We start from the raw sequence: 11,683 nt of genomic DNA, 5'->3' as shown, positions 1-11,683 counted from the left end.
CCTCTGGGAGCGGGGTCCGAGGCCCCGGAGGGGCAGGGGCTTTTCGGGTTTGGCAGCATCCCGGTTTGTTTTTCCATCAAGCAGAAAAATAAAATAAAAAAAAAATATAATTAAAAAAAAAATAACGATATGCGGGGAAGGGATGGTCAAGAGGGGGAACCAAAGGGGAAGAAAAAAAAAAAAAGAATATTCGTAACGTGTATAATTTATTAGAAGCTTCTTAGGAACTATATTTAAGCCAAATATCTACATAAGTTACAACAGGAAAAGGCGGCGTGCGCAAATAACAAACTGCCAGAGGATTTACGACGGGGCGATCAGTGTCCATAAAAAAGGTGGGGGTTGGTTTGGTTGATTGTATTTTTTTTTTCTTTTTACAACAAAATATACAGGCTACTAAAAACTATGGGTTTAGTCCAACTTTTGACAGCATTATACAGCTACAGGTTCACATCAAACGTAAGGAGGAAAATAAAAGCCAAGCCTTTGATGACTCCACATCTCCATCCTCTGGCCCTGGCGGCGGGGCTGGGAGAGGAGACCGGGGGGAGGGGGGAAGCTGCTTCTTGTGTCTGGGTGACGCGAATGTTTTTTTGGGGAAAACCACCCCATCCCCCAAAATCTCTATATTTACATGCAAGTCCTAGACGCTGGCAAAGTGTACATCTGAAATCCAAGCCTTCAGACCATGCCTAATGATGGTCCCCTTTCTGCAGACTGCTCCGTGGTTATTAGTCAGAATTTTTTAACAACCCATACAATAACCTTGGAAAAAAAAGAAAAAAAAAAAAAAAAAAAAGAAAGACCCAAAATCATCAACAGCAACAACAAAATCGAAACCAAAAAATAAAGTCACTCTCTCTCCCTTTCTCTCTTATGGGTCCTCAGAGAACCACTCAGTAAAATGAAAATGAAAAAAAAAAAAAAAGCTTTTAAAAAGAAAGAAAAAAGAAAGAAAAGAAAAACACCCAGCAGTTTGGACAGGACAGAGATTTGCGTGACTGGGAAAATCTGCTTTCTTTTTTTTTTTTCCTTTTTTTTTTTTTTTGTTTTGCTTTGTTTAATCCTTTCACCAGGTCCTACCGTATAGCAAGGTGGAGCAAGACATGGCAGTGCCATAGTCAGAAGTAGAAGAGTTTAGGTGAGACAAACTGGAGACTTGACTCTGCAGAGAGGAAGGGCTGGCCGAGTGCTGTCCCATGTCAGGAGACTGCCCCGCACTGTTTGTCTGGTGGCTCTGATGCTGTCCGAGGCTGTTGCCATTGGTAGCCACTGTGATTGTTGTAGCTGCCTGCTGCTGATGGCTCTGGATCGCTGCTGTGGGTGTGTTGGAGCCTGCTTGGCAGGGCTTGCCATCCTTTACAAGCACTGGCACTGCCACCCTTCTGGGAGACTGCTGCTGCTGGCAAGAGCCGTTCTCCTGTTGCATCTGCTGCTGCGCAGCCTTGTCTTTGGCCTGGCGTTTCATCTTGTAGCGGTGGTTCTGGAACCAGATTTTGACCTGAGTCGGGGTGAGGTGTATCATGCTGGCTAAGTGTTCCCTCTCAGGGGCGGAGAGGTATTTCTGCTGCTTGAAACGTCTCTCCAGCTCGTAAACCTGGGCCTGGGAAAAAAGGACCCTCCGTTTCCTCCGCGGCGTGCTCTGGAGCGGGGCCATGCTCTTGCTCACGTCCCCCAGGGAGCTGAGGCTGCCCATGCCGCCCATGTTCATGCCCGAGGACGGCGCCATGAAGCGGGAGACTGCAAGGGAGAAGGCGGCACGCTTTCAGCAGCTCGGCTCGGCTCGGTTCCCCCGCGCTCCCGCAGCCCCCCAGCCCCGCAGCCCCTCACCCCCGGCCCGGCCCCCGCCACCCAGCCCGGCCCCGCCGGGGGTCCCGGGGCGCCCCCGCTCCCACCCAGCGCCCCGCGCCGGATCGGGACCGGCTCCCGGCCGGCCCTGCCCCGCCGAATAAAGGCTCCCGCCCGCCCCTCGCCCTGCCCGGGCCGACCCCCCTGGGGGGCGCCTGGATGTGACAGCCCGCCGCGGCCGGGGGCTCCGCCGGGGCCGGGCCGCCCGCTCGCCACCCCGCGCCCCCGGGGATGCGGCTCCTGCTCCTCCGGCTCCCTCTCGCCCTCCCGCTGTCGGGCGGCGCCCAGGGGCACGGGCAGAGCCGGCTCCCTCCGGGCCCCCCCGGCCGTGCAGCCGCCGCCCCCCCTTCCCCCCCCGCACTGGACGGCGAGCCCCGGGCTCCGGCGCCCCGGCAGCGCGGGGGTCCCCAGCTGCCTCCTCCCGCAAGCAGCCCCGGGAGGCTGCGGCGAAGCCGCCCGGTGGAGAAGGGACGGGGCACGATCCAGGGGCAGAGGGAGGAATGGGGAGGGGGGGGCGGCTGGGATCCGGACCCACTTTCGCCCTGCCACGGAGCCCCCGGCGCCCGCGGTGCGGAGGGGCGAGGGGCGCAGGCACCCCCCGCCGGCCACCCAGCCCCGGGCTCACTTACTTGAGGAGAAGCGGGGGTCCGGGTTGGTGCCGTACCATCCTGTCGCCGAAGCGCTGTTCCGCATGGTGTCCTGGTAAGGCGGGAGCTCACTCATGTTGCCCAGGTTCCCATTGCAGTAGCCCCCCATCGTAGCATGGGAGAGCTGGGGGACCCCTGCCGCTGTCATATGGTAGGCGGCAGTCACTGTTCCGTTGTGGCCCATGGGGTGCTGCTGCATGGCCGGCTGAGAAACCTGAGACTGTCTGTAGGCTGACAAGGGAGCCCCCAAGTTACTGCCCTCCATGCCCACTTTCTTGTAGCTTTCCTCCAAAGGACTCAAGATGTCAGACACTGAGAAAGGAGTCGTATGCTTTGGGCTCATCGACATGATTCGGCGGCTGGGGAAAAAAAAAAAAAAAAAAAAAAAAAAGGAAGGGGAGGCAAATCTTTTTTTTTTTTTTTTTTTTTTTTTTTTTTTGCCAAATATTCTGGTGTTGCCTTAACGCCGATCTTGTTGGATGTACACGTAACCGAGTGGACGAAGTCCGCCTTAATTGGATTGAGTGGAGGCTCAGGGCTGCCTTTCGTTTGTTTTAGCCAGACGCCAGGTTTTAGGCTGCCACCAGAGGCGGGGCATAGGCACTAAAGCAACAAGACAATAGAAGCCTACATCTTGCCCAAGATAATTAGCTTACATGCTGATGACAAGGTAAACACCTTTAAGTTTTACTTGTCAGGATTTTTTTTTTTTATGTCTTTAAAAAAGAGGGAGAGAGAGAGAGAGAGAGAGAGAGAGAGCGGCAGGGCGAGGGAAAGAGAGAGAGACCCCGTGAGCAGAACTCATTTTATTTTTCTCGGGGGTGGCAATATTGCAGACGGGGAATCGAAGGCAATGAATGCGAAAAGACCCCCATTTGACTGGGTGAAAGGATTTCAAATCAGCTCCCGGGTGGCAAGGCTGTCAGCCCAGCCTTTGTGAGAGCTGGGGAGACAGGGCTGGATGCTGGTGAGCAGAAGGACCGAGTTCCTCTCTCCCCCACCAAGTTTGCTCGGAGGAGCTCCGCAGCCGGCTCTCCGGGGGCCGGCTCCCGGGGCAGGGCCACCGCTCCCGGCGCCCCGCACAGCCCGCACCGAGTGCCAGGCTCCTCGGCTGGCTGGGGGTTGAGCAGCACTTGGGATTTAGCAGCTCGGGAGCCTTGCCTATGTCTTCCAAGACCCCCAGTGCAAGACCCCCAGTGCGAGGATTGTTTCTCTCGCTAAAACCACAAGTTCCGTTCACCTAGGGCTTTTTTTTTTTTTTTTTTTTTTTTTTTTTTTTTTTTTTAAACCTCAGGGAGAGGCGGAAGATGCAAGTTTGCAAAAATGAGCAGTAATTTAATTGTCTGGAGCGACACACTGCTGAAAAATAGGTTAGCGCAAAATGTCGCCCGGTATTCTCGAAGGCAAAGACTGTCACAGGCTCTCGTGGTCCCTCTGAACCTGAAGCTGCTTTCTAAGGTTATTTATATAGCGCGGGAGCTGGATGGAGAAAACCTCTCAGGTCATCTGCTACACCACCTTGCCAATGAATTCCCCGCCGCTTCGAATAAACTGCAATTTCTGGCACTTTCGGATCTGTTCTCGGATCCGGTGTGAAAACAAAAGCGAGCCCATTCATAGCCACACACATGTACATGCAGCCAGCAGCTAATGTCACATGGGTCTTTGAAGAAATCTCCCAAGTTGTCCAGCATCTTCAAAGCTTATATTTCGGGGTGTTCCCGGGGGGGAACGAGAAACCTCCACTGAGTGTTCAATACCCCGGCCTACGGTCCTGGGAAACTCATTTCATAAAGCGATTACCTGAATATTAAGAAAATTACAGCGAAGGTACAGTTAACCCAGTGACTTTGAAGTGTCAAGTAACTATTTAGTAATTGCACTTGTAAATATGTTTGTGCTCGGCTGGTTTGTGCTTAAAAATGCAAAAGTGCACTTGCTACCCGGGAATAACTAAATATCTTTGTCTAAAGTGGCAGCATAAATAGCCGGTCGCTTTGTGACTGTGCTTGATATTAGTACATAAGGATCATTTTGCTTCAATTGGGAGGCTCTCATTCAGTAGGCAAGAAACCGTTTAGGAGAAAGTAGGTTCCCGTATGAGATTTAACATCCTTCAAGTGTAAGCCTCAGCCTTGATTACACTTTAGAGCTCTGCAAGAGGTGAGCTTTTCCACACAAATATAATCGGGGGGACTTTCCTTCAATCAGGCCTTCATCTCTCCTACATCATCTCAGCTGCCTCAGCACCAGCTCCCTCTGGCCCAAGTGCCCCGAAGTGGGCTTGGTGTGGGTCCGCTGGGCCACAAAGGGCACGGAAGGGCGATTTTGGGCTACAAGGACAGCTGCTTTTACCATGTCCCATTTTCTTTGCAGATCTTTAGATCTTACCTTCCCAGATCCCTGGAGCATTTCTTCTCCATCCACCACCACCACCCCGCCTTTTCTCCCCTCTTTCTGCGCGTGTTTTTCAGAAAGGTATGCTGTTTTGCTCTTACAGAGACACTCGACCTTGCCTGTTTGTTTGTTTGTTTTTGTTTATGCTTGCCCCTGATTTCTCACACATCAGCTTCGTGCCTCTTTTATTAACCTTAAAAAAAAAAGAAGGGGTGGATGGAGGGTAAAAAAAAAAAAAAAAAAAAAAAAAAGGATCCTCCAAAAGGCTGAGGTGGATTTAAGTCAGAGATGTGGGCTGGTGAGGGTTGCGTGGGGCAGGGGCAGCGGTTGTTGCTCTGCGGGGATGGAGCTAGGGGGCGGCCGGGGCCGGGGGCGGGCAGCGCTGGGTGCCCGGTGCCCACCGCCCACCCTGCGTCTTCCCGGGACGCGGCGGCGGCCGCTGCTTTCACTGCCGGCTCTATTGATTCCCCCGCTCTAAGGAGCGCTGCTTAAATCGGCTCCGAAAGCCTGTTCAAGGAGATTAACCCGAGGGAGTCCTGCCTTGGCTCTGCGCGGGGTCTTGTAAAGGGGAGTTAAAGCGAGAGCTCTTCATTCCGCCTTGGCTGGGCAGCGGGGTGAAAGTCTCTTGGCAGGGCTGATCGGTTATTTGTAAGGACATCGGCGCGCAAACGAGCACAGCTACACCCCTCAGGGTCCCAGCAGCACTTTTTAGCCCCTCTGGATAGATCCAGTGGAAGAGAAGCGGGTCAGCCCCTGGTCCTTCTTACCCGCCCCAAAATTAACTTTGCCAGGGCAAGTCAAGCCGCGGAAAACGGTGAGAAAGCTTCCTTGCTGTTGCTCTGCCCCGACCGCTCACCCTTTTCCTTGCAACCCTCCACCCAAGTTTCGATCTCCAGAGCTGTCTCCCGCTCCCCTCGGGGGGTGGCCGACCCGACAGGGTCCTGCCTAGGCTGCTTTTGGTGATGCGCTCGTTTACCTGGTGATGCTGCTTAGTAAAACGCTCGAGTTAAAAGGAAATGCTAAAGGAGAAGAGCAGGGAAGATGAGATGCGTTTTGCCTGGTGGAAGCATTTTCATGAGAAAGGCACGGTCTTCACCCCGTGTTTGCAGAATGCGGCTACACGGACGTCCCTTCAATAGCTTCTGACCCCACACAATCCGTTTGATAACACTCGAGAGGTGGAAGAATGGGAGACTTTGTCAATCAAATGGTGCCAATCCCAATGGAAACGGTGCCACCAAGACCGCAGCGCGTTTCCTCATCAACTGGATTGCGGGGGCTGGGAACTCAAGGATCAGCTTTTGAAAGTGCGCGCAGGGCTCTCCAAAGACAACAATGTCTTTTTTATGCGAGCCGCTGTGCCTCCCCAACGGGAATCAAATGTGCTCGTCCAGCCAGAGCCGCGGAAGGGCTGCAGCGGGACTTGCCACCCATTTCGCCGGGCGGGGGATGGAAAAGGGGGGGTCATTTCTGCCCGCTCGGGCGCCCAGCTCAGCTCCTTGCCCCGAGCCTCTATCCCCCTCCTCCGAGCCCCTTCGGCGGGCGGTGGCGGCCCTGCACCTTTCCCCCGCAGGCAGAGCTCACGGCCCCGCACCAGGCAGGTGCCGATCCCTCCCAGGGCAGCCGGGCTCGGGGGGCAGAGGGCAGGGGCCCAGGCGACGTGGGGGCGAAGCCTTCCTCGACACCTCGACAGTCTCACTTCTCAGGCACCGGTTCCTAACATGAGGGGACGAGGCCCCCGTGATCCCATAGGGTGCTACTGCGACACGCGTGACCCGGCGCTGCGTGTCCCTGGAGCGGAACTCAGGGGCTGTGCGGAGGGTTCAGCCCCTGCTGGGAAAGCCTTCAAGCGGGCACGGGGAGAGCTGGGGAGGAACTCTCTCTTCCATCCCGGTTATCAGCACCAGCCTAACGCACCCAGAGACAGATTTAAAATCTCCTCCCAAAGCCCTACGCCTGGACGAGGGGAGAGACACCCGACGCCCCCTTCCATTCATCTCCCTTCCATCCGACAGAGAAACTCGGGCCCTGATGCACGGTGTCGTGCCGTGTCCCCGCAAACGAAGCGTGCTCCCACAGCATCCTGCCCAGAGCCCACTCCGGGAAGGAGGGAGCGGAGGGGACGTTTCTGCAGCCGCTGCGTGGGGCGGACCTGTGTCGCTGTCATTGCCGGCCCCGGGCAGGGCGCCGGGAACCGCTCCCTGCCTGTGCAGCACATGCCAGGGCGTGTGAGGCAGGGTCCTACACTGGCACCCTCCCTGCAAGCACCCCCTCGTCACAGAGAGCGGGTGGGGGGAAAAACTGCCCGTTGAGCTCATCGGGACAACTACCCCCCGCCTTGCTTATTTCATTAGGCTGGGGGCAAATCTGCCATGTACCGGTCGCGACCTCGTCCCCTGGCGTGGGAATCTAAGCAAGCAAGTGAACCAGCCAAAGCCCCAGCCGAAAATCCTCACCCCTCCGCAGCGCACGCACAGTTGCTCCTCCAGCTGCCCAGGGCGTGGAGCATCTCGCACGCAGGCTTCCTCGGGGCCCCTCCGTGACCAGTCGGTCCCCTTCGGCCCACTGGCAGGGCTCCGTGCGAGGGCAGAGCGGGCTCCTCGCAGCCCTCGCCCCTCCTTCCCCAATTCCTGGCGGACGGCCGAAGCCTTCTGCCCTAATCCTCCGACCCCCCGGCTTTTCCTCCGCCGGGCCGTTCCCGGCCAAGAGGGCCAGGGAGGGGCCAGGTGCCAGGTGCCAGGGCAGGGTTTTTGGAGCCGCCTCGGCCCGGCGCCGCTCCGCTGCTGCCCCGGGGGGGGCGCGGGTGCTCTTGTCCGTAGTGGGAACAGTGGGAACGGGCGGGCGGCGGCAGCAGCACCCGAGCCGCGTCTGAACCGCGAGCTGCCCTGGCACGGCTATAGTTCTCAGTTAGCGAGCTGACCCTACTAATAGTCCACGTCTGAGTCCCTTAATGTCCGTAGATTGTCACTGTCGCCACACTGTCACTGCGTGCATGCAGGACTCGGTGTGGCCCCAAAGCCGCTTTGATACGGCCGAGTCAGGAGGGGATTTCGGCGGAGGTGGTTGCTGAGAAAATTTGGAGAAAGTTGTGCTTTTGATACTTAAAAATATAGGCATGAATTATATAGGTACAAATACATACGTAAACACTTCTTATCGCTACATACTTGCAAACAAAATCTTACCAGGATCGAACTATTTATCAGTTTTTAGATACAGCTATCAGTAATTTATATTAGATAACTCGGGAGTTACGTGCTTGTGTATATACACCCAGTTATGCACACACACACACATACTGGGGGTTGCATGCCTCTGGGAGTGGGTATGCGGGAGCATATATTTACGCATACATATCTTGTCCTCAGTCCTGTCGCCTGCAAATGTTTCCAAAAGGAACTCGGCTTGCAAGTGGCTGGCCTGGCACCCTGCCCTGCCCTCCCCGGGCACGGGGCCCCACGGGGGAATGGGATCCCTAGGTGCCCTGGCTTTGCTTCCGAAGCCTTCCCTCTCCCCCGGGCAGCCCTGGTCAGAGGATGGGGGAGCCGCTGCTTGCCCCGAGCTCTCTGCGGGCCAAGGGCTCAACGCAGGGCTCTTAGGGCCGGGACTGGGGTTGGGACTGGGGCCGGGGCGCTCCCCCGCGCCCGCCGGGAGTACGTGCGCTGGCGGGAAGGCGACCTTTCCCCCTCGACCTTTCCCTGGGGGTAACCAAAGCTCCCTTTTATTTTCAATGTCACTTCGGAGTTTGCCTTTTGTTCCCCACTACCTCTCGCTTCCAGGGATACGGGCGGCTCCCCGCTGGCTCGGGGAGGGGCGAGCGGTTGCAAAGATATCTCATTTAAAAACGACAATGGAGCCCTTTCGACCAGCCCGGGTGGTGCCCGAGCTTTATTTTCGGGCTGGGGGAAGGGAATTGTTTGCTTTGCTTTTGTTTTCCCAGCAAAACTCGAGGGCAAGTTACAGGAGGGCTGCGAGCGGCCCCGGCCCTTCCTCTTTGCCGCAAGGTACCGGGCAGGGCCCCCCAGCCGCGGGGCTCCGCGGCTCATCTACCCGCAGCTCGGCTGCCAGGCTTCTCAGGCACCGAGGTCTCCCCTCATTGTCCCCTCTACTCCCCCGCCTGCAGCTTGGCCTGAGTTCCTTCAAAGGCTGTAACTCAGCAGGAATTGCGGGCTGCCCCGTTGTGCCCTCGTCTGGGCTTTTTTGTTATTATTTATTTATTCTGCGAGAGCAATCGCTGCAAGGTGGGACACCGCACTCGTGCTCCCCAGGCTCCGGCGGAGGTCAGGAGGCTTCCAGCCGTGTCCCGGGAGCTCTGTGTCGGGTCCGGACCCCCGCAGGCCTCCGGGAGGAGGCGTCCCACAGCAGCCTCCGCTGGCAGCCGGGGGAAGTGCAGCCCCGGCCCGGGAAGCGGGGCTTGCACCCGCCTGTCCCTGCCTACCTTTTGTTGTCGAAATTCTCCCTGAAGAGACAGCGAGCCAAGATGAGATAAAGAAAGCAAGAAACAGGATGGGATTTTTCTCAGTATTCCTCGTAGAAGGTTGATGTGTTGGGTGGGTCTTTGGCACTCTTTGCTGTTTCATCTGTGCGTTGCTCCAGATCTAGAGGGAAGGATTGGCTTCTTTGAACATTGCTGCAGCTCCTCTTCAACCCATAGAGGTAGCTTGGCCTTTAAGCAGGATTATTCCCCCTCTCGGGAAGTATCTGTGATTAGCCTTGATCAAGAGGAGCCGTTTGAAAATTTGTGCCTGCTCCAAGCGTTCACTTTTGAAAAGCATAGTCAACTGTTTCAAATTGTGCTCTTGCCAATTCATGGTCACATACACAAATGATCTCACTCAAATCCTGCCTGTTGGGAGTGACGGTCCCTCTTCCCTGTCTGCTTCCTTCCCTTGAGCCCATGGTTCCCATGGATGCAGTCTGTAGGGCTGAGCTCTGTTCCCCTTCTGCAGGGACAGCCTGGCTGCCCCATGCTCTCCTCACAGTCCAGGAATGGCATCTGCCATGCCACTGGGGGCTGAAGGCCTCAGAGGTAGAGCTGAGATGGGTTGGTGAGCTGAGGTCTGGTAGGGCCAGACTGACCAAGCTGCCTACTGTAAATAGCAGGTGGATTTATTTCTCACATGAGCCTTAAAGTCAACATCACCCCTGAGTCTTAAAAGCAAATAAACTACAACTTTCTTGGCCTTGATTTTCTTCCTTTCTTTCCTCAGGAGAGAGGACACAGAAGGTTTCCTTTGGAAAGAGGACCATTTCAGAAGCCCAAGGGCAATTCTAGGGATATTTCAGAAGTCTCCTTTTCACTTCATGGGAACCAGAATCTCCTGGGAAGATCATGCCCTCAGTCTGGCTAGTACAACTGGTAGATCTAGTTAAAAGCTGATGTAAAAAGCTGAGCACAAAGGGAGTCATTTGTAGTGAAACCCAACAATGAACTTTATTGGTCCTGCTACCAAACCCATTAACAAAGCTGTACATTCTGAAGCATTGTTTCCAGGCCTGCATTTTGCTAACTAGCTTCTGACATATATATGGCCCAGAGTACTGATGTAACAGGTGCATTCCTCTTGCCAGGAAGGAGTTCAGTTCAGTTACTAGCTTCCACTAGTTCAGCTCTTAGGTACCACCCTCTCGAGAGTTTCCTGTTATAAGCAGGGTCTCAGACCTTCCTTGTACAAGAAGATGTACATGACATACATGGAAGGTGTGCAGGGTATAGATGTCAAGGAAGATCAGCTTGGGCTGTGAGACCTGCCCCACAGAAGGAATCTGACTACTCTGACAACAGCTTTCATAGCCTTTAAGATAATGGGGTCAGATGGAACATCCTGGAAGCCAAGACTGGGCTTAGATCAGGCTCCATCAGTCGGACTACCCTGCAGTACTATATCTTTCAAAGTGTGGTATAAAAACAGTATATTCTGCTCATTCACTTCAACACCACCTTCCTCTGTTGTTGTTGGCACTGATCTCTCTTCCCTTTGATGTATTAATAACCCATAGCTCAGGATTCTTTGTCTCCCATAATACTACAGGGTTGGCAGTAGAGGTCCACTTAAAACTGAGTTCTGACCAAAATGTTTCACGTATATAATAAAAGACAGGCTCAGCCTTGCAGAAACTTTTTTTCCTGGAGTTGATAAACAAGAAGGAAAGAAAGAAGTTCAGCTTGAGGTTCACTTGGGTTGAAGGACCAAAAAATTAGAGACAAAAACAAAGCCTATCTGTATTGTAACTAAAAAATGTACCCAAGAAGTTTCTGAAGGTCCAGAAGTATCTTAACTTTGAATTAGAATAGTACTTTCTATTCAAATAAAAATCCTAAAACATGTGCTAAGGCAAGTCCTTGCTAGCAGCTTTATTTTCTGTTTCCCCAGACATTAATCATTATTAGCATTCTAGTGCAGAAGAGTCTCCATGTAGCAGGACTATCTTCTAAATTACTTTGGATGATAGACATAATGAAGTTAAAAATTTCACTCATCTTTGCCCTGTCATAAATGAAAGCACATATTATACTCATTCAAAAAATAGCTAACCATAGAGTTAGGTTCAAGTTACATTTTCAATGTAGAAATGTTTATGCTGAAAAAGCCTAGATACTTTCTTGGAAGTAGTTTAATGATGTAAAATAGTCCATTAATGGATTTTGACTACTGTGCAGTTTTTAAAATAATGTCCCTTATAATTAGTTGTTTCATCATTCCTTTATGTCCTTTGCTTATTTCAAATTCCAGGGAAAGAAGACTGCTAAACTGATATAATGAGATAATATCTTTCGCTGGCATAAGTAA

At 53.7% G+C, this 11,683-nt stretch overlaps 1 protein-coding gene and 1 long non-coding RNA gene across 4 annotated transcripts; one reads left to right on the top strand and one right to left on the bottom strand.

The window, feature by feature from the left end:
• Positions 1-189: 189 nt before the first annotated feature.
• Positions 190-7,680, bottom strand: NKX2-1 (NK2 homeobox 1). 3 transcript variants are annotated; one of them, XM_084522413.1, is made up of 3 exons: positions 7,368-7,680; positions 2,478-2,854; positions 190-1,740 (listed from the first exon to the last, which is right to left on the bottom strand). In XM_084522413.1, exons 2-3 carry the CDS (start codon positions 2,842-2,844, stop codon positions 1,070-1,072), a joined length of 1,038 nt encoding a protein of 345 aa, XP_084378539.1. In that variant the 5' UTR covers positions 2,845-2,854; positions 7,368-7,680; the 3' UTR covers positions 190-1,069. The 3 variants fall into 3 exon arrangements, with proteins under 3 accessions (XP_084378539.1, XP_084378537.1, XP_084378538.1); XM_084522411.1 differs by having other exon boundaries at positions 7,349-7,616; XM_084522412.1 differs by lacking the exon at positions 7,368-7,680 and adding an exon at positions 5,869-7,206.
• On the top strand, positions 2,867-11,226 carry LOC311438240. Its single transcript, XR_014694022.1, has 2 exons — positions 2,867-4,973; positions 10,103-11,226. It is a non-coding gene; the product is annotated as an uncharacterized lncRNA (long non-coding RNA).
• The last annotated feature ends 457 nt before the right edge of the window (positions 11,227-11,683 follow it).

The sequence above is a fragment of the Aythya ferina genome, assembly GCF_964211825.1.
Source record: "Aythya ferina genome assembly, chromosome: 5".
Lineage (NCBI taxonomy): Eukaryota > Metazoa > Chordata > Aves > Anseriformes > Anatidae > Aythya > Aythya ferina.
This window is presented reverse-complemented; position numbering and strand designations above follow the sequence as displayed.